The sequence below is a fragment of the Musa acuminata genome, chromosome BXJ1-7 (genome assembly GCF_036884655.1).
Source record: "Musa acuminata AAA Group cultivar baxijiao chromosome BXJ1-7, Cavendish_Baxijiao_AAA, whole genome shotgun sequence".
Taxonomy (NCBI): domain Eukaryota; kingdom Viridiplantae; phylum Streptophyta; class Magnoliopsida; order Zingiberales; family Musaceae; genus Musa; species Musa acuminata.
In genome coordinates this window covers 5015343-5040206 of record NC_088333.1, presented here as the reverse complement: position 1 = coordinate 5040206, position 24864 = coordinate 5015343, and the positions used below count along the sequence as shown (strand labels likewise).

Below are 24864 nucleotides of genomic sequence, written 5' to 3'. Positions count from 1 at the left end.
TTAAGTTGAATTGAAGTATGATAACTCGAGATGAATTGAAGTATGACTCCAACTAAGCTTGATCTTAACTATGACCTATATTTGAATAAAAATTTATTGAGACAGTATTTATTCATGCATTTCCCTCAAAGGAACATAACACTGTCTTTAGAACCATCGAGGTGACAAATGTTTTGTTCTCTCTTTTCCCAGAGGAAAAGAAGAATGCATTGGCTACGGGGAAGTCAATGTAGGGGGGGATAAGAGTCAAAAAGAACAAAGCTCAGAGCGAAATAAGTCCAAAAAAAAGCTTTGGATACATATAGGACATGAGGTGTCGGACCTTAAAAGCAACATCATGAGCTTTGCTTCCCATGCTGTCTGGCTCAGGGAGGGTAGACATCAATCACTGGAGCCAGAAGCATTGTCTCCTAAGTGGCCTCTGTTTCCAGTAGTTGTCATGTGTGGGGATGAACCAGTTATCATGGATCCTCTCTTCATCTCCATCATCCATCGGTGACATGTTTGTACCACGTAAAAGTACGTACCCATTTCCCTTTGTAGCGTATAATTATTGGGTTTTGCTTCCACAAGTATATCCCAGGTATACACGAACATGAGGATGCAGACAGACATCTATACGTATAGAGCCACAGCGATGGTACATGGACACTGTACATACTCATCGCATGAACCACCATAGATCATCTATTCTAACGGGTAGGTTATAGTGTTATATCTATTCTCGATCTGCTTTTAAATCTGAAGAACTCTCCTTTGCTTTTGTCACCTATCCTTTTGGCCGTGAGTAGTGCCAACTAAATAAGTAGAGAAAAGGTCGGCGTGGATGATTAATGCAGTGTTTGGATTCTGTAATTACATAGATATATAGAGGATAGATGGAAGGAAGTGATGATTAGATAAGATTAGATAGAGGGGGTGTCAGGAGGGCTTAAGGTGGGTCTCAGGCCACTGGCGTGGAAGGAAAGGAGGGACGGGGATAGGTGGTGGTAGCATGATGAGTGGTCACATGAGAGCTTTCACGCAGGCATCATGTTATCTTCGTCTACAAACAACACTTACTAACATCACCTTAATAATTCTTCCACGTCCCGATGCCTTTACATTGCATGCATCTCATGTCCACTTAGTTCCCAACAGCCCACCTTTTTTGACCTTGGATCTCACACCTCTCTCTCTCTCTCTCTCTCTCAGCGTGATATATAGACAAATAGTTTGCTTTAAGGAAGAAGGGGATATAGCTTTGCTTGCCTGCATGGATTCCTGGTGGGTTCTTCTAGTCCACAAAATCGAAGGCCGAGTGGGTGGGAGGCATTTTTGTACTGCTGCTTCCTTTCTCTCTGTTGATCAAATCCAGTGTTCTGCTCCTTCTTCTCTTGCTGTAGCTCTCGCGAGGAACGCAGCTTCACTTGGTTGTCGGACGTTCTCTGCATAGGTGACCTGAAAGGGTAAGCAAACATAGGAAGATGATCTGACGTGCTATATACTCTTATGGTTTCTTAGGGTTTCCAGCGGCTTGATGCTTCTTCGGACTCGACTTTGATGTTACCAGCATTCTTTTTAGTGACAAAGGAAGCTGCCAAATTGTCGAGCTGAGATAAGTAAGATGTTCATCTGACGATATCCTTTACTTGTATTTTCCTGTGAGCATCAAATATTGCATTATGGTCAATCTTCTTCATAGCCAATTGCTTATTAACTCCCAGCTGTATCTTTCTTTGGCCAACGATTAATTCTTCCCCGTAGGGTTTGGATGATTAATGCTAGAATTCCGTAGGAACTGATCTGCTTCAAAGACCATCGAATGCTTTAGTTGTATGCTTGTGTCTAGCTTTGCCTTGATTCATACCCTGCACATCAGTAGATGCAGAACAGGTATGACATCCTACCATCATTACTGCAACTTTAGTGTTACAGACAAAGCCTAATTTTCCTGGAGTTCTTATGGATTCAGTACATAGAGCATCATCCACAGCCAGCCTTGAAGTCATGCTATCTATATAAACTGGACTATTCACTGGATGAACAAAAGCTTCATGGTACGTACCTGACAACATGGTTAGTATTGCTAATTCGTCCTTTTAACGTCACAAATTTATCTGTTTTATGTTCTAAATTATGATGATGATAGTTGTTCTGTAAGTGTTGGCGTAATGGTCTGTAACACTCTTTATCTGCAACAAAGCTGTGTTGCTCTTATCGTCATCGATACGTACATAAACTGGAAAAAGGCAAACCTTAAAACTATTCTGACTAGAATTCCTTTACGTGTAGCTTTTCATGTTTGTGTTTGTATTCGATGCAATGACATGCAGAACTGAAGCACGAAGCTTCCTCGTTCCATGAAACGATTAATGGATTGCTCTTTCAATAGCTTTAAAACCGGTTCATGTTCTTTCTTTTCTTGCATATCAGTGGTTCTTTCTCTTCACGTCTGACATTTGGTTTTAAGGTAACGGATGCTGTACGCAGAAGCTCCTAAGTTATATTGAAAGATGGCACAACATAAGAAAAATAGATGGAATGGATAGTGTGCGATTGATTTCATATTGGTTGTACATATTCTACAAAATGACTTTGATCGTTTGAGCCTCAGCAGACGACTTCCTGCGGTGCAAATGTCATGCATCGTAGTTAATTTTCTGATGAAGCAAATAACATCATGGCACACATTCATATTAGTAGTCTTTGCTTCATTCATAAGTAGGAATATCTAGAATAACAGCCGCATCGCAATCGTCTAGTACCTTATGTACACAACCATAATCATCACTCGCACATATATGATTCATATCGTGCTGGCTACATAGGAGAATTCATGTTTCATTTCCACGGATACATTTGGCAGCTCGACGTGGATGTCGACGGGAACTCCATGGCAACTTCTTGTTCATCGGCAACTTGAAGAAGGTCGTCTTCATCCGAGTAGATAGGTTTCTTTGAGCCATCATGGCTGAGCTGAGCTGCAACGAACTTGTCGAGAATCCTCCAATCCGTCACTTGGTCTGATGCTTGGCTTAGGTTTTCATCGTTGTTGTCCGTCGTGGTTGCCTGAAGTTGGTGTCGAGGTTGCACTGCTTCATTCTCCGAGAAGATGAGTCGCTGTAGGGAGTCTCCGTGGTTCAGGTAGCTAAAAATCATGGGGGGCTCTACTGGTGGGAGCTCGTGATCAAGAGCTTCGTGCGGCGAGCGGTAATGCAGTTTTATCTCTCTCTTGTAGGAATAGAGTTGGTGGTGATGATGATACTCCATGGCAGGCTGCGGCATGGTCCTCTTTGGGGAGTCGATGTCGTGCATGAAGGAACCTTGCTCATCGTACCATGGCAATTCATCACTTGCCTTTCTTGCGGTTGGCACTCGTTTCTTGAACACCCTGCACACAACCCAACCCTCTTCCTGTAACATGAAGTTACAGGACACATATGATCACGATAAGATTGTAGAAAACCATGTCATGCAGAATAATCATCACTTGCAAGAAGAGATCAATTTTGCAAGAATCTATTCAGACATGGCACTTCAAGACTAAAAATATCAAGGAATTGCCGGGAATATGAACTTGGTTATTGTTTCAAGCTGCAGTAAACGCTTTAGACTAAACGTAGCAGATGAAAGAGTCGAGTAAATCACAACATGAAGCTGCTTAATTCAGGCTAAACTAAGTCAAAAATGCAACCAACCAAAGCCACTTAGAATTTCTTGTATAATTAATTATATTGTATGTTGCAAGTGGTTTATCTAATTATAATCATTCTGGTATAAGATGTAAACGTTTTGTATAAGAAGAACAAAGTTCAGATCAGGACATGTATATATGTGGCTATCGATTTTAAAGGAGTTTAGCTAAGACGGCAGTGGTGGCGTTTTAGTTTGCAGACTTTAAAGAAGAATATTAGAGTAGATATGAATGCATGCTCTGCATGAGCCATCGTTGTTCTATCAGTCTTTGACATGAGAAGGTGAAGTTTAAATGAGAATAAACTTGCCTGTGGAGGTCCATTTTCACTTGTTTCAAGACGGTATTCATGCATGATCCAATCTGACTTTTGGCCATTTGGTGCTCGACCCTTGTAATAGACCAAAGTCTTCCTCATTCCGACCAATCTATGCTTGGAGTAAATCGGTTTGTCTCTTCCAGTGGCTTTCCAGAATCCAGCTGTGGTTGCTCGGTTAGTTCGAGTTCCGGTTGGATACTTCTTGTCCTTGTGGCTAAAGAAGTACCACTCGTTCTGCTCTTCTGCTCCTATCCTACAGATCTCTATGTGATGGTGTAAACATGATCAGTTCAAGTCTGAAAGGAGCAGAAGTACTTGAGGTTTTGTGTGAGATGTACCCTGAAGATCCCAAGGTTCGATTTTATACAAATCCACATCTTTTATTACGTCTAAGTCGATTTTTCTTGCAGCCACTTTCTTCCTCAGGTAGTAATCTACCAGTTCTTCATCGGTGGGGTGGAACCGAAAGCCCGGTGGAACGTGCGAGATGGTGTTCATACTCTTGCCGTGATGTTGCGCCAGGTCCTGCAAACCATGTCATGATAATAAGCATAGTTATCTTTGCTGTGATGGAGTATCACTGCACCAAAGATTTCTCTGCAGAAGTGTAATTATATGTCAGTTCTTTTCTCTGCACCCTGGAATACATGCATGGCATAAAACCATCATGTATCAGCACTACTCTTAAGGGAGATTATATGCGACTCTCGAGCTTTAGTAATGTCAAACATTTCTTCCATCATCATATGTGAATGACAGTTGGTGAACCCTATTACAGTTAGAAAACACCTTATTTCTGTTATAAAATATGAGATTTCTTTTTATGCTAAGCATTGCTACAGTAAGTCTTATTAGTTTTCCTATGGTATCAAATGAACTTGCAATTCTGAATGAAAGTATTTGAAAAGCATCAAAGCCTGAAGATAAGTTGCATGCTTAGTGAGATAAAATATGTTTTGACCTTCATTTTGTTCAACTATTTTCTTCATTTTGTTTTCCCAACACATCTGTTGCCTTCTACACGCTAGACATTCGTCACAACTTAGGTTTGAGGTCCATCGAAGACTCAAAGGAAGATAAAAAAAGGCTCCTGACATATATTTGATCCGGTGGATATCCTCAAGGAATGTCTCGTAAAAATGTGGCCTACAAAAGAACGATGGTTCACTAGTGAGATTTCTCTTTGTTTCTGAACAAAGCAATATAGTAATGATTTCTATCACGCATGAAGGTCCTCAAGAATAGCTCAAGAGAACTATGGAGTTGTCACGCTATATATGGACAAAGCTCATACGTAGTTCACTAATCCACCCATGAAATATCTCCTTCCATTTAAGTGTTTGTCGCAACATCTTGCGAGAAAAGAAGTGAAGCAGATCTCGTAACGATCATGTTCGCGCTTCTCTATGCCATGGATCTCTCATTCCGTTGATCGAGGACTGTAGATCGCATGAACAAGGTGCATTTCTAAGAAATGCTTTCATGAGGATGCTTAGGGCGTGCGGTGAGCGATGATTAACTTGACATGCAGATCTCCACCGAAGTGGACAAAAGAACGAGAAGAGGAAGAAAACCATGGAGATCTTTAGTTGCATCTTAACTCGCTGACCTAATTTCCTTACAAGAGAAACGCAGATATCCATGATCGACGAAATTTAACATTCTCAGTATGGAAAGCTCACCTGTAGGTATTACCTGGAGAAAGACGGCGATGAAGGCACTGAGATCTAAGCAGGTAAGATCTGGATCTTTCGTTCTCCCGCACTTTTCTCTCAGAGGGGAGCACGAAGACGGATCAAACCTGTCTTGGGACTTGAACCACTCAACAACGTCAAATTTCTTCGGATTGGCCACTACGTGAAGTGAAATGATCCGAGCCCAACAAGAAGACGCAGCAGAGATAGAGAAGAGAGGAAGAAAAGAGGCAGCTGGAGAACAGTGGTGGAGAAATAAATGGGAGATGGCAACTTTTCAAGTGTTGGTCATGGATAACATGTCTCTCAGGCTTTCTTCTGCCACCCAAAAAATTGTAGGGAGAAAGATCAAAAGCCTCCTCTGCAACCACCTCGCGTGCCGACGAGCGAGAAGGTGATGGAGAGGAGACGGGCGAGAGCGAGAGAGAGAGAGAGAGTTGCAGAGAACGGAAACGGGGGACAGCGGGTATAATAAGTAAAGCTTCGGTGAGGCTCATCCGCTTTCACCCACCTTCCCACTATGCAAATGCTAAAGAAATCAAAGATATATCCATATATATACATATATATATATATATATCATATTTTGGTATGTATGTATATATCTATTACATGTAAATATAATAATAATGGTCGAACAGCGTTCTATGGGTGTCACGGAAACCTATGAATGAGTTGTGTGGATCAAAAGATGACCTACTTGATGAGCTCATCAGAAATAACGCATCTCTCTCCCCTCTTCTCTGACTCGAAAAACATAAACAGTTTCTTCTGCTTTTGTTTCTGCGTTACATGATAAATAGAGTTGTTGTTGTCTGTGAGGGTTAGGAACAGTCTCCAGCCACAAACAAAGTGGGAGCTTAGAATGACAAGCTCGACAGAGGTAATGATATTGGTTTATCAGGTTATGCAAGCAAATAGGAGTCGGATTTGCAAAGTACTACACACACCTCCGATTAAAGAGGAGGACATTGCCGGAGACGTAATTGAACAGCCACCTCCACTGCCCACTCCAGCGTGTGTGGGACCGCCCGCACCTTCTATCCATCCATCCATCCATCACCTTTTCCTTTTAGATTTCTTTTGGCGTCGTCCCCACCGCCCCTTTCCACCTTCTAACATCATGCTTCTACCCTAGCTCAGCTTTCAGCCATTGCAGAAACCCACAAAGCCATGACCACTTAAGTACATCTCCATTTGTCTGTCCTCCGCCATGGCCTTGTCCAAGTTTTGCCTAATTAGCAAGTAGCTTCAGCGAGTAACCTGTTCTCTCATGACTGGCATACGAAGATGGAGGGGTGAGTGGGGGACGGGCCCCACGAAGGAGCGACAATGATGTGGATAGGCGAGCCCGTGGGTCCCGGCGTGGACTGGCCCCCATCATTAGGCACGCCATATACATCTATATATTTACTTGTCCTGTTCGGAAACACATGCACCGCAGGTTGGGTCGGCTTTTCCACGGTTAACACGTGCACAGCCCGACTCTCTTTCTCTCTCGCTCTCTGACCTCCTCAAATTCTATTACCGAGAGTCAAGTCTCGTGCATATTTCTCGCATCATCCGAGTTAGCACCGTATTATTTCGTAACTCGAGATTTTTTGACCACCCAAATTTCGGGCCCACCCAATATGTGGAGCCCGCGTCGAGCCAGCACAGAGCGCACCATGGTAATTCTACGGCGGACCCCAGTCATGATTGCTTGGCGCACGACATTGAGGCCCATGAACCCGGTCCATAACAAATACTTTCTAATCGGAGCAAAAAGACCGTCCATTAAGCCGCTGGGGTTGAACCCGGTCCGGGCCATCCAATACAAATGGCACGTCACAATTCTTGTTCATTAAAACCGATCCAATTTTATAAATTATAAATATAGCTAAAATTACTTAAATATTTTTTTATTGAATATAAATATGTATGATAATTTTGAGATTAGGATGACGTGAGAAAGAAAGTGAGATCACTCGTGTAATTGCGCCTCTCTTTGGGCCACCAGTCGTCTATCTCAAATCTTCCTTCACTTTCTCATCATCCTTTACATCTTTACACCTTTTCCCTTTCGTCACCAACATGAACATAAGTAGTAGAATTGCCAAATGTCATTTTGACGACTATAAAAAATATGTTTTGATCTATATCAAATTCATATACAGTCACTTGTAACAATGGATAAACTATAAATATACATTTGATCATAATAACTATTTCTTTTATATTATCGAACACTTTGTTTGGATTTAATTCATATTTTGGATATCATCAGATATTATTTAATCTAGCTAAAAATTTATGTTTAAAATGATGGTTGATTTTTTAAAATTGTTTACTGTATTAGTGCTGTTATTAATTTTTTTATGCCTAATATTATTTATTATATTATTTACTTTTTTAAATAATTTATATATTATATATATATATATATATTTAAAAAGTATTTTTAGATAAATATAATCAGTTGTTCGGACGGTCGAAGCAATAATATGATTACAGCATAATATGATACCCGATTACACCATCAAAATAATAATCACAATAGGGTTTATTTTTATTACACCATATAACTTAATTCAAATCATGCGTGTCAAGAGACTCGAAACTTCCCTCTCCCAGCCTTTCGTTGTTGCACGTTTCCCAAAATTACATGTACACCCTCAACAGACTCGAAGATTAAGGGCCCGATGTGTGGATCGTTCCCACCAAAGAACTCGGGCTTGGAATTGGGCCCGGCGATCTCGTCGTCTTCATCCGGCATTCCGCGTCGCTCGTTTAAAAACCCAGAAATGAAGTCCGGGTTGGAAACGGGTCCCGCTATGGCGCCGTCCTCATCCGGCGTCCGCTGCTGGCGGACGGCGTTCCTCACCCTCCGAGACGAAACCCTAGCCTCGCCCCCTCCCCCCGCCCTGCTCGCTCTCCTCCGCGATCTCATCCTCTCCCACCCCTCCGACGCCATGGTCGCCGCCGCAACCGATCTGCCCCCTCACGAGGTGACGCTGGAATCCCGTTCTCGGACCCTTCTTTTTGATCTTTGGGTTGTTCCTGAGGGAGCGAGATTTGATGGTTTCAGGTGACTGCGGATTTGGTTCTGCTCGCTGAGCTGGCGTCGGCGGCTTCGGTGTGCAAAGATGTGGATGATGTGTTGCTGTGGACGTGCCATTTGGTATTCTTTGTGCTTTCTTGCGTTCTCGATGCATCAAGTTGATCTTGATGCATCAAGTTGTTCCTTCAATGATCTAGCTATTCGAAACAGTGATCCAAGTCACTGGGGCTTGGGATAAAAGCACAACTTGCTGATTTTTCTTTGATTATATCTTCAGGATTCTAGTGTTCAGTATATCAAATTAAATGCTCTGATGCATACGGGTTGAGAATTTTAGACCATCGGTAGGATTCTTTTTTTTGGATTCAGAAGGACGATGCACCCGATAAATTTTGTTTGTTCTTCCATAAACTTTTATTTTGGCTAAGTAGAGCTTGGCGCTTTGGTCAACAAGCATCCTCACACTGAGGAAACAAGTACTCTACCCCTCCCTAGTCAAAGAAACCAAAGACAGCCACAATTTAAAATCTCTTTAGAAAGATAGACCAAGATTCTAATAAGAATAAAAAACAATAAGAGCAAAATAATTGTTTATTATCTCTTTGTAGATACATTCTTCTACGACCAAAATTTGGTGGATTGAAAATCCTCTGGCGACATAGATTAAGTTCCTGGAAGTACCATCAATGACAGTAAGTAATGAATCTGAGCAGTTTCTTAAGATGTTCTTCTTCTCTGACTTATGTATAGAAAATTCTATGACCTCAGAAATTAAGTTTATATCGTGGACTGTCCTGTGCTTTACCTGTCTGTGGCCATCATGTGTCATGCTTTATACCATGATCTTTGTACTGATGGTTTCGTACTAGAATGCGTGAAGGTGAAACCTCTGGAATGATTAGTCCCTTTTGATCCATGAATTTTATTCAAAATTGCGTTATGTAAATGTGCTATCGATTTTAGGTTGATATCCTTTTTAACAAGGAAAAGATGATATCTTTGTCTGATACTAGTCGTAGGCTTTGCATGTCTTGTAATGTTATCATCAAGTGTGTTTGAGATTCTATAAATTTTTCCTTTTTTTTGTGTTTGAAATTCTATATTTTCTGTTCTTTTGTGATATTTGGTTTTCTAGTGGTATGACATTAATAATTGTTGGTATGACATTGTGTCTTAATATGTAATCAGAGATTGTTTTATTATACATGCTGCCATTACCATTTACTGCCCCTGATGCTGTTCATATCCAGTGCAGATACATGCTGTTAGTTGCAAAGTCTTCCTTGGCATTAGTTCTTCTTCTTGGACCGTAATACTGAACATTCTTAAAAGGGTTGTGGAGCACTTGCTTGGTAATACTGATAATAGTAGTGTTTGTATGGACGACACTTATAGAATGAAAGCACTAACCGAAGTCTTAGATATTCTCAGGTTAGTGAACTATAACAATTTTGTTAATAGTTCTCAGCCTTCTTTCTCAGTGCTTGTTCACTTGCTTGGTGTTTGTTCGTTGATAATGAATCAACACAATCTGCATATGTTGTTTTCATCTGAAGCAAAAAGATAAATAAGAGAATTCTTGAAGTTGTACTACTATGCATTTATCTTTAGATTTCATCATAACAACCTGATGTCTAAGTCCATTTTTTTGTGTAATATGTGAAATTGGCAGTGACGAAAAGATTGCCTTGTCGAGGAGACCTCCTGTTTGCACTATCTAAGGTCATTTAGGCATTGCCCAACATAATCACAGTAGTTGCTCTTTGAAATTCTGTAGTTACTTATATATCATTTTGTTTCAACCACATTCATTATAGGATTATTTGAGCATCATAGCCAGGCCTGTTAAAAATATTTGAAATAATAAATGCATGTACGAGCTTGGTTAATCGAACCTAGATGATATTTGAGCATAGCTAAATTTCAGATTGGTTGCCAGTCCAAAGGTAGTGTTTGGTCTGATCATGATTAAGCCTGCCTCAATCTTGGCACAATCATTTTAATGCTGTCATCATTGGCATCGATCATGCAGACAAGTTCTTGCTTGGCTCATGTGATGATCATGCATGTTATGTTTATTTGGGCTCATTACAAAGCATCTCTGTATTAAAAAGCCACGTACAGTCTGTCTGGGATCATTGAGCTAAACTTGTAGCCCTAGTCACTGATTCACTCATTTATGTTCATGGATTTAAACACCTTAGTGTACTGACTGTATCAGGCCTGTAGATAATGTATCATATAATGTTGAGTTATATGATGCTTCAACTTATGCTTTATTTGTTTAGTGATATTAGTGAGGACAATATATCAAGGTTCGTCGTACTATGTTATACCACTTAGTATGGGCGGTATGTACCGGTCCGATAGGGGACCGGTATTGGCGGTACATCGGTATGCTCCCATGTACCATGTGTTGGTATGTTTGGTACAGCTCGATATGTACCGTACTGACAGCTGGTCGGTACATTGGTACGGACCGGTTAGACGAACCATGCAATATATGCTGGTAGCCTGGTACTAACATACTTTATCAGTATCGGTACAGTGAATATGCAATGACCACCATTCTTAGTTTCGGCTATTTGGGGATGACTACATGGATCCTTTTTCCTGCTATTATTGAGCTTTATTTAGGTCGATTTCCAACAAAGTATTTTTAGGTATCCTCTAGCTTTTTTCCCACCAATAACTCTAATCAACTTGCATCATCTAATGTGGGCATCTATATCCTCTAGAGTTTAAATGATATGGGTTCAATATCTCAGTTTTGATTTCTTGAGTTCTTGATGTCTTAACCAGGGCACATTGGATAGCAAGACACTGCTGGTGATGTCTTGAGCAGGGCACATTGTAGTAGTCACTAGTCTGTCACATGGATCCTTGGTGCCTTATTCCTTTCTTTGGACCATTAATTCAGTAAACTTGTGTGTGATTAATTTTTTTATATCAAGTTTGTCATGATCCCAAGTTTTCACAATTTGTGTGAGCGTCATTTAGCTAGCAGTTGCTGCTTTGTCAACAGCGTTCACGAAGGGGAAACCTCAGGATGGCTGATAAGCATTTGGGTCGATCAGACCACTTCATGTTAATTCAGTAATGCAGTTGGGCTGATTGTTGGCTTCTGCACATGGGAGAAAATTAGTTGGTTTAAGCCAGTGCCAAAATCAATAAATCCAACAAGTGCTTTGGCTGGTTATTTTGGTTGGTTGAGTCAGCATAAAACATGCTGTCCAGCATGCCATCCAGCTGAGCTGCTACCTAGTTGTTGGCTCATCACCTAATCCTGCTTTTGTTTTTTAGGTATCTTGAGACAAATAAGTGTCTGGTGACTCAGGCCTTTTCTGATCAAGCTCACTATAGGAAACCGGTCAGAGAACACAGATTTGTTTTTACTTCTGTACAAGTTTTCTGTCCAAATTTACCATGATAAGAAAGTCAGGTGCTACCTTGGCATCATTATATCAGAGGATGTCATTGAGGTATTTGTGTAGAAATGCCATGATTATAATATTACTAAATAAACCATTTTTTGGGTGCTTAGAAGGTATCATCTTTTGGTTTCTGCATTTAAAAAATCAAATACCTTTCACATTTTTGGATGCTGTAAGTTATATGACAAATAATTCTTTACCAAAATTTTCAGGCTTGCTGTCAAAGCATATAGAAGAAACAATTCGTTATCTGAGATTATGGAGTTAGTCAGGCTTCTTGTTTGTCTTGTTTCATGCTTGCATGCTGAGTTATTTAGCCTACATCATCCACATGGAACCCACAGTCCTTTCAATGATTCTGGACATAGAAATCCTCTATGCAACATTTTATGGGACATACAAACTCATGCACTTTCCATGATGTGTGATGCTTTAACTGGAATTGGAACTTCTATCCCGGCCAACTTATGGCAATCAACAATTGAGGTGAGCTTGTTTTCTTTGTTTTAACTTGTCTCTGTATCTATAGTTGCTGTGGCATATTTTATCTTGTCACCAGGTATTGAGGAAAGTAATAGATTACTTGGTGTCGAAGAACTTGCTGCTTGAAAACTCTGTCATGTCAAGGTACTTTTTTCCCATAATTGGACAAGCAGAAGTCTTGAATATAACCTCTTATCTTTTTGCAGGCTTTTGTTGAATCTTCTTAATTGTCTGCATTTGGTTCTTTTGGAGCCAAAAGGTTCTCTTTCAGGGCATGTATGTCTGTAGCTTCTGCTGTGTCTTTATTTTGAATGAATTTTGTTAGTTAACCTTCGATAACTTTCTTTGTGAAAATCTAAGGTGCCAGGTTTGGTAGCAACATTGCAATTATTTCTTGTGTATGGTCTCCCCAGTAGATCTTCATTACGACCTATGATCAGTGATTTGAAGGAAAAAGCATTTATTTCTTCTGGCATAAAATCTGGGTTGGGGGAATCCATAAAAAGTGTTCCCGGTCCTTATAAACCACCACACTTGCGCAAGAAGGATGGTCCTAATAATGACACACTGGATGCTCAGTGTTCTTCAGACCATGTGCCTTCAAAATATGGTTTCACATCATCAGATTCGGATCATAGTGATAGCGATGGCTCTTCTAAGCATATAGACCGTTTCAGAAGCTCAAAAGTTAGGTTGGCTGCACTTACTTGCATACAGGTACTTTCTTGTTTACATTAAATCCCTCAGGTTAACTTTTCTGCAAGTTCAGGTTTGTTGCAATCTTATCAACTAAAGAAAAGATGTATTGTTGTAGGGTGCTTTAAGTCCCATGTCAGGACTTAAAGCTGCTGTTTTGCTCAAAAAGTAAGATGGTTAAGCTGAATTATTTTTCATAAGGTCGAGATATTTGATGTTAGCTGTAGCTTGTAAAAACATTATTCTTCTAATGATGCCTTGGCTGTTAGACTGTTAGGAAGTTGATAGTAGTTGAGATCATCCAAATAAGCAGTGAATGACAAGTAGATGCAACAGGTAATGCAAAAGGCTCCATTGATAGGTTTGTGTGCATAAATCTTAGTTGTTTGCCAATTAGAGCTGAATATATCTTTCATATGCTCTTTAAAATTTCTTTGAAGTAGTTGGAGAACTTTATGAAACAAAAAATTCGAAAACGTTTTCTAATGGGCCATAGAATAGAAGGTGGTTATTGATTATTTGATTTGAGATGTAGTCATCCTTTCTTTTAATGTAGACCTATTTAAAAATCTGTATAGATGCATGATGAGTTAAAACATAAAGCTATTAGATTTTTAGGTTGGAGGCCTTGCTTTTACCATGCTTGATAGTTGATACTAGGTCCTGTAATTTTTGGTTCCATCCAGTTGTCAAAATTCTGAAATCTATTGCTATTTCAAAATAGTGTGCTGAGAGCATTTTGTACTTGTTTTATTTCTATTCTAAGGATCTTTGCCATGCTGATCCAAAGTCACTTACTTCTCTCTGGATGCTACTTTTACCTGAGAATGATGTGCTACAATCAAGGTTCGACTCAATTGACCTTTTGATGCTATGAGCTTTTTTTTCTTTATTTTCTCTTTTTACCATCACTTTGTGCAATTGTTGTTCCGCAGAAAATTCGAGGCTAATCTGATGACATGTTTGCTCTTTGATCCCATAATAAAGGTAAGCTTTTTGAAAGTCTGTTGTGTGTTTTTTGTCTTCATATGGACTTCCCTTTGATGCCTTTTACCTGTGAAATATACTTAAGGTTTTTCAAAAGCCGGTTTTCTAGAAGCTCATCTTTATTGTTGAAGAACAAACTGCAATGCCACCAGTAAAGATGGCTCCTATGAAGCATGGACATGCTAGATTAAGTGGCATACCCGTGTCTAACACGTGTCAGACACAGGTTCGTCATTGACACATTCAGACACGTGTTGGACGTCTGTCCAGCCTTGTCTTTTTCTTTTTTAATTGTGTTGGATACGACTTAGAATGTCGAAGTCGGGATTCTGTGCCACGACTGCGAAGGTGTTGTGAAACTGGGATTCCTCACTGCGAGTGGACTGTGAAGGCTTGGAATCCTTTTTCTCACGAATTGAGGAAGGATTTTCTTACCTATCGTTGGCGTTAAATACCTTAAGACTCGATTGAACCCTTCTTCCTCACCGGCTTCCCTTCTTCCTCACCAGTGTAGCCTTTGCTTCGCCCCACCTGTGGAAGAGGCAGGCTCTGCCCCACCCGTCGCCTGCATTCGGTCTAGTGAAGCCTGCTCCCCACTTGCGTCCCATCATCATCCTTTGGCCCCGCCCCTTGCCAATTGACCTGCGTCCCTACGAAGCCTCTGACAGAGTCGCGCTACCAAGCCCTCCGCTCCAAGTGCCCCACCTACGACCCGATGGCTGTCGCGCATTGTCGTGTTGTCGAGCCATCTAACTTGAGCCCCCTCTCTATCGTCGCGTGTTGTAGCACTCTCGAGCCCTCCTCCCGAGCTCGCCTCTCTGTCATCTTGTGTTGTCGTGATGATTGAGCCCTTCGCCCTGAGCCCCCCCTCTGTTGTTGCACGTTGTCGTGCTCTCATGCCCTTCGCTCCGAGCACCCCTCTATGACCATCGCATTGTCATCGTGTTGTTGCACCCATCGCCCCGAGCGACCCACCTGCGACCCGGTAGCCGTCGCATGCTCTCGGGCACTTGGCGATCTTGTCGGCATCCAGCGAAGCTTCTTTCTCAGCGGTGTCCAATGAAGGTAAATTAATTTACCTATTTTATTTTTTATTTTTTTAATTTGGGTGGCGTCCAACGAAGGTCAATTAATTTACCTATTTTATTTTTTTAGTTTTTGAATCTGGGTTTTAAAATCTGGGGTTTTAATCTGAGTTTTTATTGCTAACCTGGTTTTTTTTTACTGCTGATTATTCTAGTAGGTAAATTTATTTTTTTAGTAGTTAAATTGTTAACATATTATTCTAGTCGTTGATTCATGATTGTAGGGACAAAGCGCATCTTGGAGTGTGTTCTTCTTCATGACAAAAAAATCCATTTGGTTTAAGTCCAAACTGCAAGTTAGATGTTCATTAGTAACACAGAGATAGCAGCATCATGACTACAACATTAATAAGCTCCAACAATTGTTATGGAAATTGGACTTATTTTATTAATAAGCTACATTAGTAAGTGTATGGAGAGACTATAAAAGGTTATGGAATATTAAATATAATTTGTGTCCTCGATGTGTTCGTGTCATGTCCGTGTCTGTGCTTCATAGCATGACTCCATTATGGAGTTGATTACTTTTTACTGCAGACTTTTCTAACACGTCAAATTCCCTGCTTTGCCACTCACTGCGTATATGATGTTTTCTTTCTTACCGAGGAGCATACATGCACATTTGTCGAGGAAGATTATATCTTCTCTTGGTTTTGCATTACTGTTTGTAATCTGTGGATTCTGTCAACCTCTTCTTTCAAGTGGTTGTGTTTTATTTTCCTATTACCTATTTGTATGTTCAATCGATTCTTCCCTTTTGTCTACAGGTACGGATCGAATCAACTTCTGTTTTGGCTAGTATGTTGGACGGACATTCTCTAACATTATCACAAGTAGCTGAATACAAAGAATCTTCAAAATGTGGATCATTTACTACATTGTCTAGCTCACTGGGACAAAAGCTAATGCAATTGCATACAGGTGCATAATATTAGTCCTTATTTTCAAACTTTTAGATTGATTGGTGGAATGCTTGGACCATGTTTGTATTCTTTTATAATCTTAATTAGTTTTCTATTACTACTTCCTTGTCTGGTGTATTTTTTTGGCTACATGTTTGATTAGAAATTTGTAACATAAATCCTTCTGAGTCTTCTCAGAGGCTTATCGTTTGTTTTTGTTGAATACTTGAATACTTGAATTAACTTCATGTTTTTGTTGTTCATATGAATACCTGAGTGTGGGGGATCCTAGCAAGTTGCGACAATGCCAATCATATTTTTTAATGTGGCTTATTGCTTAATTTACTTAGATCAAGTAACTCAAAAGAACTTCCTAGATATCTTCTGTTTTGCGCTTCGTGTCAATCATGTTCTGTAGATTTATCTACACCACAAAGCATACGATGCTTTATGTTTCTTTTATTCTTGTTTCCCATTGAGTCTCATTTTCTTAATTTGAGATGAGTTGGATAGTCTCTCACTAATACTTTGCCTTGTAAAACGATTTTTGAATTGTTGTTTTCATCCAAGGATCACCTTTACTGAAACAACCTTTTGTTCGTTATGTGCTAGCATGTTACAGCGTGGGCCACATACTAAGGCTCACATGCTCATCACATTGCAAAATTGGCAATGACACCTTTGAGACAGCACAGTCTCCTAGGCTAGTACCTTATGGTGCTCTACCTCTGAATAAATATTCCATGGTTTTACAATTCTTTTCATTTCCTTCTTGTTGGTTAGTATTTTCTCATTTATGATATTTAATTCTTGCATACTGGTTTATGACATGCAACTTTAGCAATACAAAGAGAAAAATTTAGGGAATATAGTCAAGAAATTTTCAAGAATTAGAGTTTCAGGTTTCTTAGATTGTTTAACAAGAAGAAACCATTACTGAAGATGCATAAACTTAAAGAAGGATTGTTAAACTGGAGAGGGTCATCAGAAAAAAAATTAGATGGTTGTAAGATAAGATATTCTCATGGATCAGAATCTTGGGCGGTTAGGAATCATGGACCCAAACTATTGTCGATAAGACAAGGATGTTATTATGGGTGTATGGGGTCAATAGCAAAGTTGCTAGATTCAATCAGAAATAAAATGGGAGTAAATAGCTTATAAGGTGGTATGATGTACCCAATAGGGTTTGAACCTAGCCAGTTGATTGGATTACTGCAGAGCCAAAACCAACACAAGTTTTTAATGATTTTTTTTAATGAGCCACTCTGTCCGAACCCTGAAATGGGTTCCTGTAACTCAAGGCTAGCCAGCGGTCTGGTAAGGTTGGCCTGAGTTAGTTGGGTGATACATGAGGGGCTCGTCAACATCTCCAATCTCTACCATCCAACTAAAACTAAACCTTAAACCATTAAAAGAATCACCAAATCATAACAAGGGCAAACAAATCCACTAAAATAAATTCAAATGTAAAAGCAAACACAAGAGATTTTAAATAGAAAAAAGATGCATAAGACAAATATTTTCAGTCAGAATAGGAATATAGAAGATTGTCAAAACTCAAACATTTAAAATTTTGGTCTCAGATGGTGATAGTGCCAGTAGGAGGGGAAAGCATCATGAGCAAGGTCGGTGAGGTGGCCACTTGCACCACTGATGGAGAAGTGACCAACTTTGCTGGAGGTGGCACAGGCAATGGAGGACAATGCTTCCTGCACCATGAGAGAGAGTGGTTTGACGGATATAGATTTGTGACGGTAATAAAGGATTTGAGAGATATGAGACAATGAAGGGACAACTGGTGTCAAACATTGTGAAAAAGAAAGAAGATGTGTTACAACTTAGATGTTAGGGGCAGCAGCTGGGTAACCTATAGGGGGCATATGACAAGGGATTTCTCTTTAGTTACTTTGTAGAGAGGTTGAGTTGGGCTACCATTACCTAACCCCTCAGCCCAATCCTGACCGAATTGCTAGTTTCCACTGACACTTTTTAGCCCATTCCCAATGGTCCAAACTGAATCCTGCCAAACCCTGTGCTATATGTCAGTTTGGGCTTAGGTTAGCCTGCCCATCTTGCATACCTATATCCTTTATATTCACCAAGTACTCTGAAGATGTTTGTTGGAAAGAAAAAAAAGACAAGTAGCTGAGCTTATATTAATATAATAAGTTGAGTCAATTAGGAGTCCCTGGTGTGAACTACCCTCCAAGTAGGCAGGCGCCTCTTGATCAAACTCGGTGATAGGAAAAATCCTGTAGCTTACCCAGACAGTTGGGTGATAGGTCCCTTATTATTGTCATTCTCGTCTTCATATTATTATGTCGTCTTCATATTATTATGTCAGTTATTCTTTCATGTGGCATCTTGGAAGAAATTTGTGTTCTATTAACCCATGAATGTGGAAATAAATTACTGTATTCATTTACAAACTTATTTTTTCTGAAGATCCACTTGACAGTGGCAGTGATTCTACATACCATATCAAATGCAGATTTTATCCATAACTTATTCCTTTTTCAGCTATACGTCCTTGTTTAATTGCAGTGTCCTATGCATGATAAGTTGATCTTTGTGTTGCAGGTTTATTGTATCTTCTGCAACATGAAACTCATAATGGACTTATTTCATCACTGCTCAAAGTCATCTTGGTTTTGATATCTGCCTCCCCGTATGATTTCGATTCTCTCCTTAATGCTTATTCCTATCTGTTTTTTCATCATATTCTGAAATCTAGAATTGTTAGTGCATATTACATGATGCCCAACAGTGTTGAACCTTTCTTTCCACTATTGATAGTGTGGAGTCTTTCAAATTTTGCAGAAGCCTTTTAGTTTTCATTGTGGATTTAAGTACTGGTCCAACACTAATTTCATTAACATATCATATCATATCGATATGATGCCGGTATACCGTTTGGTATGTCGACTAATTCTGTTGGGTTGGGTATTAATAAAAAAAAGTTGTGTGTGGTTAGAGCACTATAAAACTATATGCACCATTACCAATACTCGGTTGGACAAATATTTTAAATTGTGGCTTTTTAATTTTGTTTCAATTGTTTGAAAGTTTTGAGACTTGCTTCTTTTTTTTCCTTCAAAGGGTAAGTGACGAAAGAAAAAAATATACTGAATGAAGTTTCGAACCCTCAACCCTTGGTAAATTAGTCTGGTACACTACCACTAGACTAATATTTAAGGTGTAAAAAATATGTTGGATGAGGTTTCAAACTCTCAATTTTTGGTAAGTGACTTTGGTATATCACTATCAGACCAATGTTTAAACTTTCAAGTGTAAAAATATATCGGATGAGGTTTTGAACTCTCAACCTTTGGTAAGTAAGTCTGTACACCACCACCAGAACAATATTTAAGATGTAAAAATATATTGGATGAGATTTCAAACCCTCAACCTTTGGTAAGTGGGTTTGGTACACCACCACCAGACCAATGTTTTAGGTAATAAGTCAGATGAGGTTTCAAACCCTCAACCTTTGGCGAGTCTGGTACACCACCACTAGACCAATGTTTAAGATGCTATATATCAGATGAGGTCTCGAACCATCAACCTTTGGTAAGTGGATTTGGTACACCATAACTAGACCAATATTTAAGGTGTAAAATATATGAGATGAGATTTCAAACCCTTGCCTTTGGTAATTGCATCTGGTACACTATCACCAAACAAATGTTTAAGGTATAAAAATATATCAGATAAGGTTTCAAACCCTCAATCTTTGGTAAGTGGGTTTGATAAATCACTACCAGGCCAATGTTTAAAATGTAAAAACCATTAATAGATGTCATATCAGACTTGCTTCTTCTTTATTGCGTATAAACCATGAAGGCAGTAACAGTACTCAATTTATCTTTTCTTTTGTGATATTATTTTGCATTATGTTTGTTTATAATTTACTATTTAACAGATATGGTCGCATGCCTGGGGATTTGCTACCAACTGCAATTACATCCTTGCATTCAAAAATGAAGGAAATCCTTGCCTCCAAAAATGAAAATATTGGTCTTCTGGTATGTTTTAATTTGCTTTTCCTCTGAAAATGATGATGTTTGACAACATTAAAATTTACAACTATTTTTACAGGTTAACAATCTTAGTTGCTTAGGTGCATCATTTTCCAGATCCCCACCTTTATTGCTCGTCCTAAAATTGCTTGAAGAAGATATTTTACATGGTTAGTTTATTTTTATAATTACAAGTTTTCCAGTTCAAATATTCAGTTTGGTTTTCTTATAAATGTTTCAGTCTTTCTTCCTATATTTGTTTCCTTTATTTCTTTCCTACATTGCTTTGGCACACTAGTTTTGCCTTTTAGGACTGAACTGATATGCCAGTCAGGTCTTAATGCTTGATGTTGTATTTCATCAATTCTAAATAGTTGCTTGTTGTTTTTTTTTTTTTCTGTGCAAAGAAGTTTAGTGTATCATGACATATTTCAAATTTTTTTAAAATTTGAAGAAATTACCATTACATCAAATGACGTACATGACGCTCATACGTGGATTTAAAACTGAGACATGTCACTCGTGTAACAATGCACTAACTAATCCGAATGTCTCCATAGAGACTTTTGATCTGTAATTGTTCTTGTCTGATATACAAGTTTTCACTTTTCCACCAACTTTGCACTATGCATAATGTAGTTTTTCTCATTCTACACAATGTTTCTCCTCTTGCTTCTGATATATTGTTTTGTTGTATCATCTGTACTTAGTGCTAGTTGTTATGTTGAAGAGGTGGGCAATAACAGGAAAAATATTCTGGGGAAATTGTTATAGCATTAATTTTCTATTCAATTTGTGTTCATCAGAATTTGCAATGCAGCCAAAGATGACATTTACATTGAATGAGGCAAGGATATTTTGATAACTTTGTAAAGTTGTTGACTAAATGTCATAACTTACAGTTGTTACTATCCTAAGATGATTTGGGAGTTATTCTCATGAATATGTACTTGTATTTTTGTTCAAGCAGATACTTTCATGGATTGGGATGATATTTATGTCATGGATTTAAGTCTCAATTATACTGGGAGGTATGGTTTGGTATTTACCAGTTCAATGGTTGGCCAATATGCTGATCAGGCAATTTTACTTGGTTTGGTCCAAATTTAAGCTTATTTCTTGATAATCTTACCATATCAGACCTATCAGGCGATAAGCTAATTAATACTGAACTTTACTTACCGTAAGCCTACCTCCCACGACTGATTTGGGGATACTTTCTTCCAAGGATTGAAATATCGTACCGTACCGGAGTTTCGACGCTCGCTCGTTATGGGTATGATACTGTATACTGAGTGGTATACCGCCTTTTCCTTCTCCCACGCGGGGCGACGTTACCTCGTTTATATATATATATATATATATATATATATATATATATATATATATATATATATATTCTGTTTCGCCCGGTAACGGGCGGTCCGTGTACCGGTCAGCTGACGGACCGATACGTATCGCCCGTACCGGACGGTATTATTCGAACTTGCATACATTGCTTTCTTCTTTGTTTTAAATAAATCTAAGCAGCTGTAATCCTTCTCTCTCTTCCCTCTTCTTTCCCCCTTTCCTATGCCAACTCCAAGATGAGCAGCAAGAACAAGGCGGACCAATCCCAACGTGCCACTACCTCCATTGAGCCTCTCCTTTATTACCCCTACATTCATAACGAGGTCACCTTCGTTCTTGTTTGTCAAATACTCAAGTGTATGCCTCCATCCTCTCCTTCCCTCATCTTTCTTTTATCTGTTCTCTCTCTTTGCTTGTAGTTGTTTGACCCAAGGATTTTAATTTCGAATGATATCGTCCCTACCAGGCGATACGTTTCGGTCCGCCAACAGATCGGTATGCGGACCACCTGCTACTGGGTGGTACTGTCAATTGGGGATGTTTCCGTCCCGTTATCGCCCGAAATCGGTCGGTAACGATCGAGTTCGACTGTCGCCGCTCGCTACCATGCGGTATTAGCCAAGGGAGAAGGAAGAAGAGGGAGAACTTGGTGATCCGGCGTTGCTCTCCCTTGACGATCTCGATCCGTCACCGCCCTCCCTTGCCGTACACGCAGATGAGATGTCGCCTCCTCGTCTGAGGCGACGAGGCCTCGGCGTCGTCGGCGACTTCTCCTCATCCGCACGGGGAGAAGAAACGAGGCGACCTCGCCTCGACGACATCGCCCACTTTTTATTTTTTAACTTTTTTATTATATATATATATATATGTATATATATATATGTATATATATATATGTATATATATATATGTATATACCGAGTGGTACGTCAGAGCATATCGCTCGGTACGCTCATACCGTACCATGCCGAGCTAAGCTTGAAATGTCGATATGGTACAAAATTATGAACGAAGGTTTGACCAGTACCAACCTGTACCAACACATGATATAGCAGTGCATACCATTACCATACTGGTATGGCCAACCTGATCGACATTTTGATCCATGATTCACATATTCATCTTTTGTTTGCATCAATGCCATCTATACAACACTTGCGGACATCAACTCATAAAGATGGAACAGGGTCTCTGTCAATGTGATGGTATAATTCTTTAAGGCATTCAAGAGGGTTGTTATTTTAGATAATGTTATTGTTATCCAAGAATGTAAAGTTGTGGAAATGACTTGACCATTCGATAGCATATCATAACCAATTAAAAAAGAGAAGTTAAAGAAAATGGCAAAAGATTGAGAATAAGAACTCAAGATAGCTTGACAAAATGGATGAAAAAGCAAACAACAAATATATGTGCTTTTCCAATAACAAAAAGCTATTAAGAAAACAAGGCATCAGGAATTGTGACATGGTATGGGAAGAAATGATTACCACAAAGATTGCTGTTTACCTATAATGAGATTGCTGATCATCTCTGATTGAGACTGTGTGCACAAAGCAGGATTGGAGTGGGATGTAAAAGAAAACCTGCCATTAACCTTTAATTTAAATACATGTTTGATTTTCATGAAATAGGATAAAATTGGAGAAAACAATTTCTTTCTGTATTTTCATATATTAGACAAAAGTCTCCTATTATGCATGGAGACTTGGAACCAGTGATCTTTCATGTTTTGTGTTTCTGTTCAATTTAGATGATTAATTTGATCCCATGGATTTTGCAAAAATCAAGGGAAAGAATCGATCACTTGTCACAGTTGTAAAAGGAATGTGAACCAAACCATTCTTTAGGAACATAATTTCTCTTTGTATAATGGAATTGTGCAAAGACCTTTCTATATTGTCTATCTGAATCCTTCTTGATTAACCAGCCATGATAATTGTAGTTCCCCAAAAATCTCTTTATTGCTTAGTTTTTCTTCTTGCAAAAGGATGAAGAAAATAGGCAACAGCACTAATATGATCTAGTAATTTTTCCTTGGAAAAGCCTTCCCTTTCTCTCATCTCCAAGTTTTGGTTTTGCTCCTGTGTTTGAATTAAGTGTGAGACTTTTTATTTTCAGAAAATTATCAAAATAAGGGATTTCAACATCAGGCTTAAGTCATAAGGCTAGTGTTTGAGACACATTGATATAAAATGTATTCGCTGCACATGAGTAACATTGTGTTGCTTTAAAACTGACCCTCTTGGTTTGAAATAAAGTAGTAGTATTTTAATCATAAATGTTTTTCTGAATCTATTGTTGTATGTCCAATTATTTTCAAGCTTTGTAGTTGGTTCATGAGGGAATTGAAGTTAAACTTTTGGTTAGATTATGCAAGTCAATCATTTGCTGAATTGTTGTATGCTTTCAGTATGTTTGTAATAATCAATAAGCTTGCCTTAGAAACTTTGGTTAGTTGTTGTTTTGTTTTCAGACTCCAACATAAGGTTTAGTGATGCAAATCTATTTATGATTATTAGATGTTCTAAACAAGTGACAATGTAAACTGAAACTTTGATCTGTTCAGGTTTTTCTCATGACCAACTAGAGCCATCCATATTCTCTACTTTATTTCACTTATCGGAGAAGAGGAGACATCCAAGTGTTGTTTTTGAGGCCCTTCAGGTATAATATCTTAGTGCTTATTTTTTCTAGTTATTAGTTGTATGTAAATTGTAAAGGTTCTTAAATTGCATTTTGATTGAATTTGCCAGTACTGAATTAATTTTCTCCTAGATGAATGTAATACAAAATGCTGATGAAGACTTAGTATATTCTTCATGGCTTTTAGCATTTTAGGCCATCTTAGGAGGCTCACCTTGGTAGTAGTAGCTTCCTTTGATGGATCAAAGAGTTGATAAAGGCTTAAAGGGTATCCAATAATGATGACAATGAAAAAAAGCCCCAGTGCTTGAAATTTCCAAACAATGGAAACTTATAATGTGAATCATCTACAAAAGAAAACTAAACTTTTCTGGATAAGTGGTTGGAAAGCAAGCGCTAGTATGTGTATTATGATGGTGGCGTCAATATAAAGATGCAAATTATAATGCACCCTATACAATTCAGAGTTTATGATCTTCCCTATAGTTCTGGGCAAGCAAGCAACCAAGTTCATGAAAGTCACTTCTTAT

General features: G+C 38.9%; 2 protein-coding genes across 6 annotated transcripts in view; one reads left to right on the top strand and one right to left on the bottom strand.

The window, feature by feature from the left end:
• Positions 1-2823: 2823 nt before the first annotated feature.
• Positions 2824-6107, bottom strand: LOC135678400 (NAC domain-containing protein 7-like). 2 transcript variants are annotated; one of them, XM_065191165.1, is made up of 4 exons: positions 5678-6107; positions 4334-4520; positions 3983-4258; positions 2824-3392 (listed from the first exon to the last, which is right to left on the bottom strand). In XM_065191165.1, exons 2-4 carry the CDS (start codon positions 4491-4493, stop codon positions 2824-2826), a joined length of 1005 nt encoding a protein of 334 aa, XP_065047237.1. In that variant the 5' UTR covers positions 4494-4520; positions 5678-6107. The 2 variants fall into 2 exon arrangements, with proteins under 2 accessions (XP_065047237.1, XP_065047238.1); XM_065191166.1 differs by having other exon boundaries at positions 5691-6107.
• Positions 6108-8438: 2331 nt separating this feature from the next.
• LOC135585576 (uncharacterized) overlaps positions 8439-24864 on the top strand; it is a 34533-nt gene continuing 18107 nt past the window's right edge. The window contains exons 1-14 of one of the 4 annotated variants that reach the window (XM_065191162.1): positions 8439-8676; positions 8757-8849; positions 9985-10160; positions 12376-12649; positions 12723-12790; positions 12853-12922; positions 13007-13363; positions 14109-14188; positions 14278-14329; positions 16182-16335; positions 18900-18987; positions 20242-20344; positions 20418-20508; positions 24258-24355. In XM_065191162.1, the coding sequence (XP_065047234.1) occupies positions 8473-8676; positions 8757-8849; positions 9985-10160; positions 12376-12649; positions 12723-12790; positions 12853-12922; positions 13007-13363; positions 14109-14188; positions 14278-14329; positions 16182-16335; positions 18900-18987; positions 20242-20344; positions 20418-20508; positions 24258-24355 (1908 nt within the window). In that variant the 5' untranslated portion in view covers positions 8439-8472. Of the gene's footprint in view, positions 8677-8756; positions 8850-9404; positions 9422-9979; positions 10161-12375; positions 12650-12722; positions 12791-12852; positions 12923-13006; positions 13364-14108; positions 14189-14277; positions 14330-16181; positions 16336-18899; positions 18988-20241; positions 20345-20417; positions 20509-24257; positions 24356-24864 lie in introns of those variants that run through there. The other 3 variants (XM_065191161.1, XM_065191164.1, XM_065191163.1) reach the window with 3 other exon arrangements.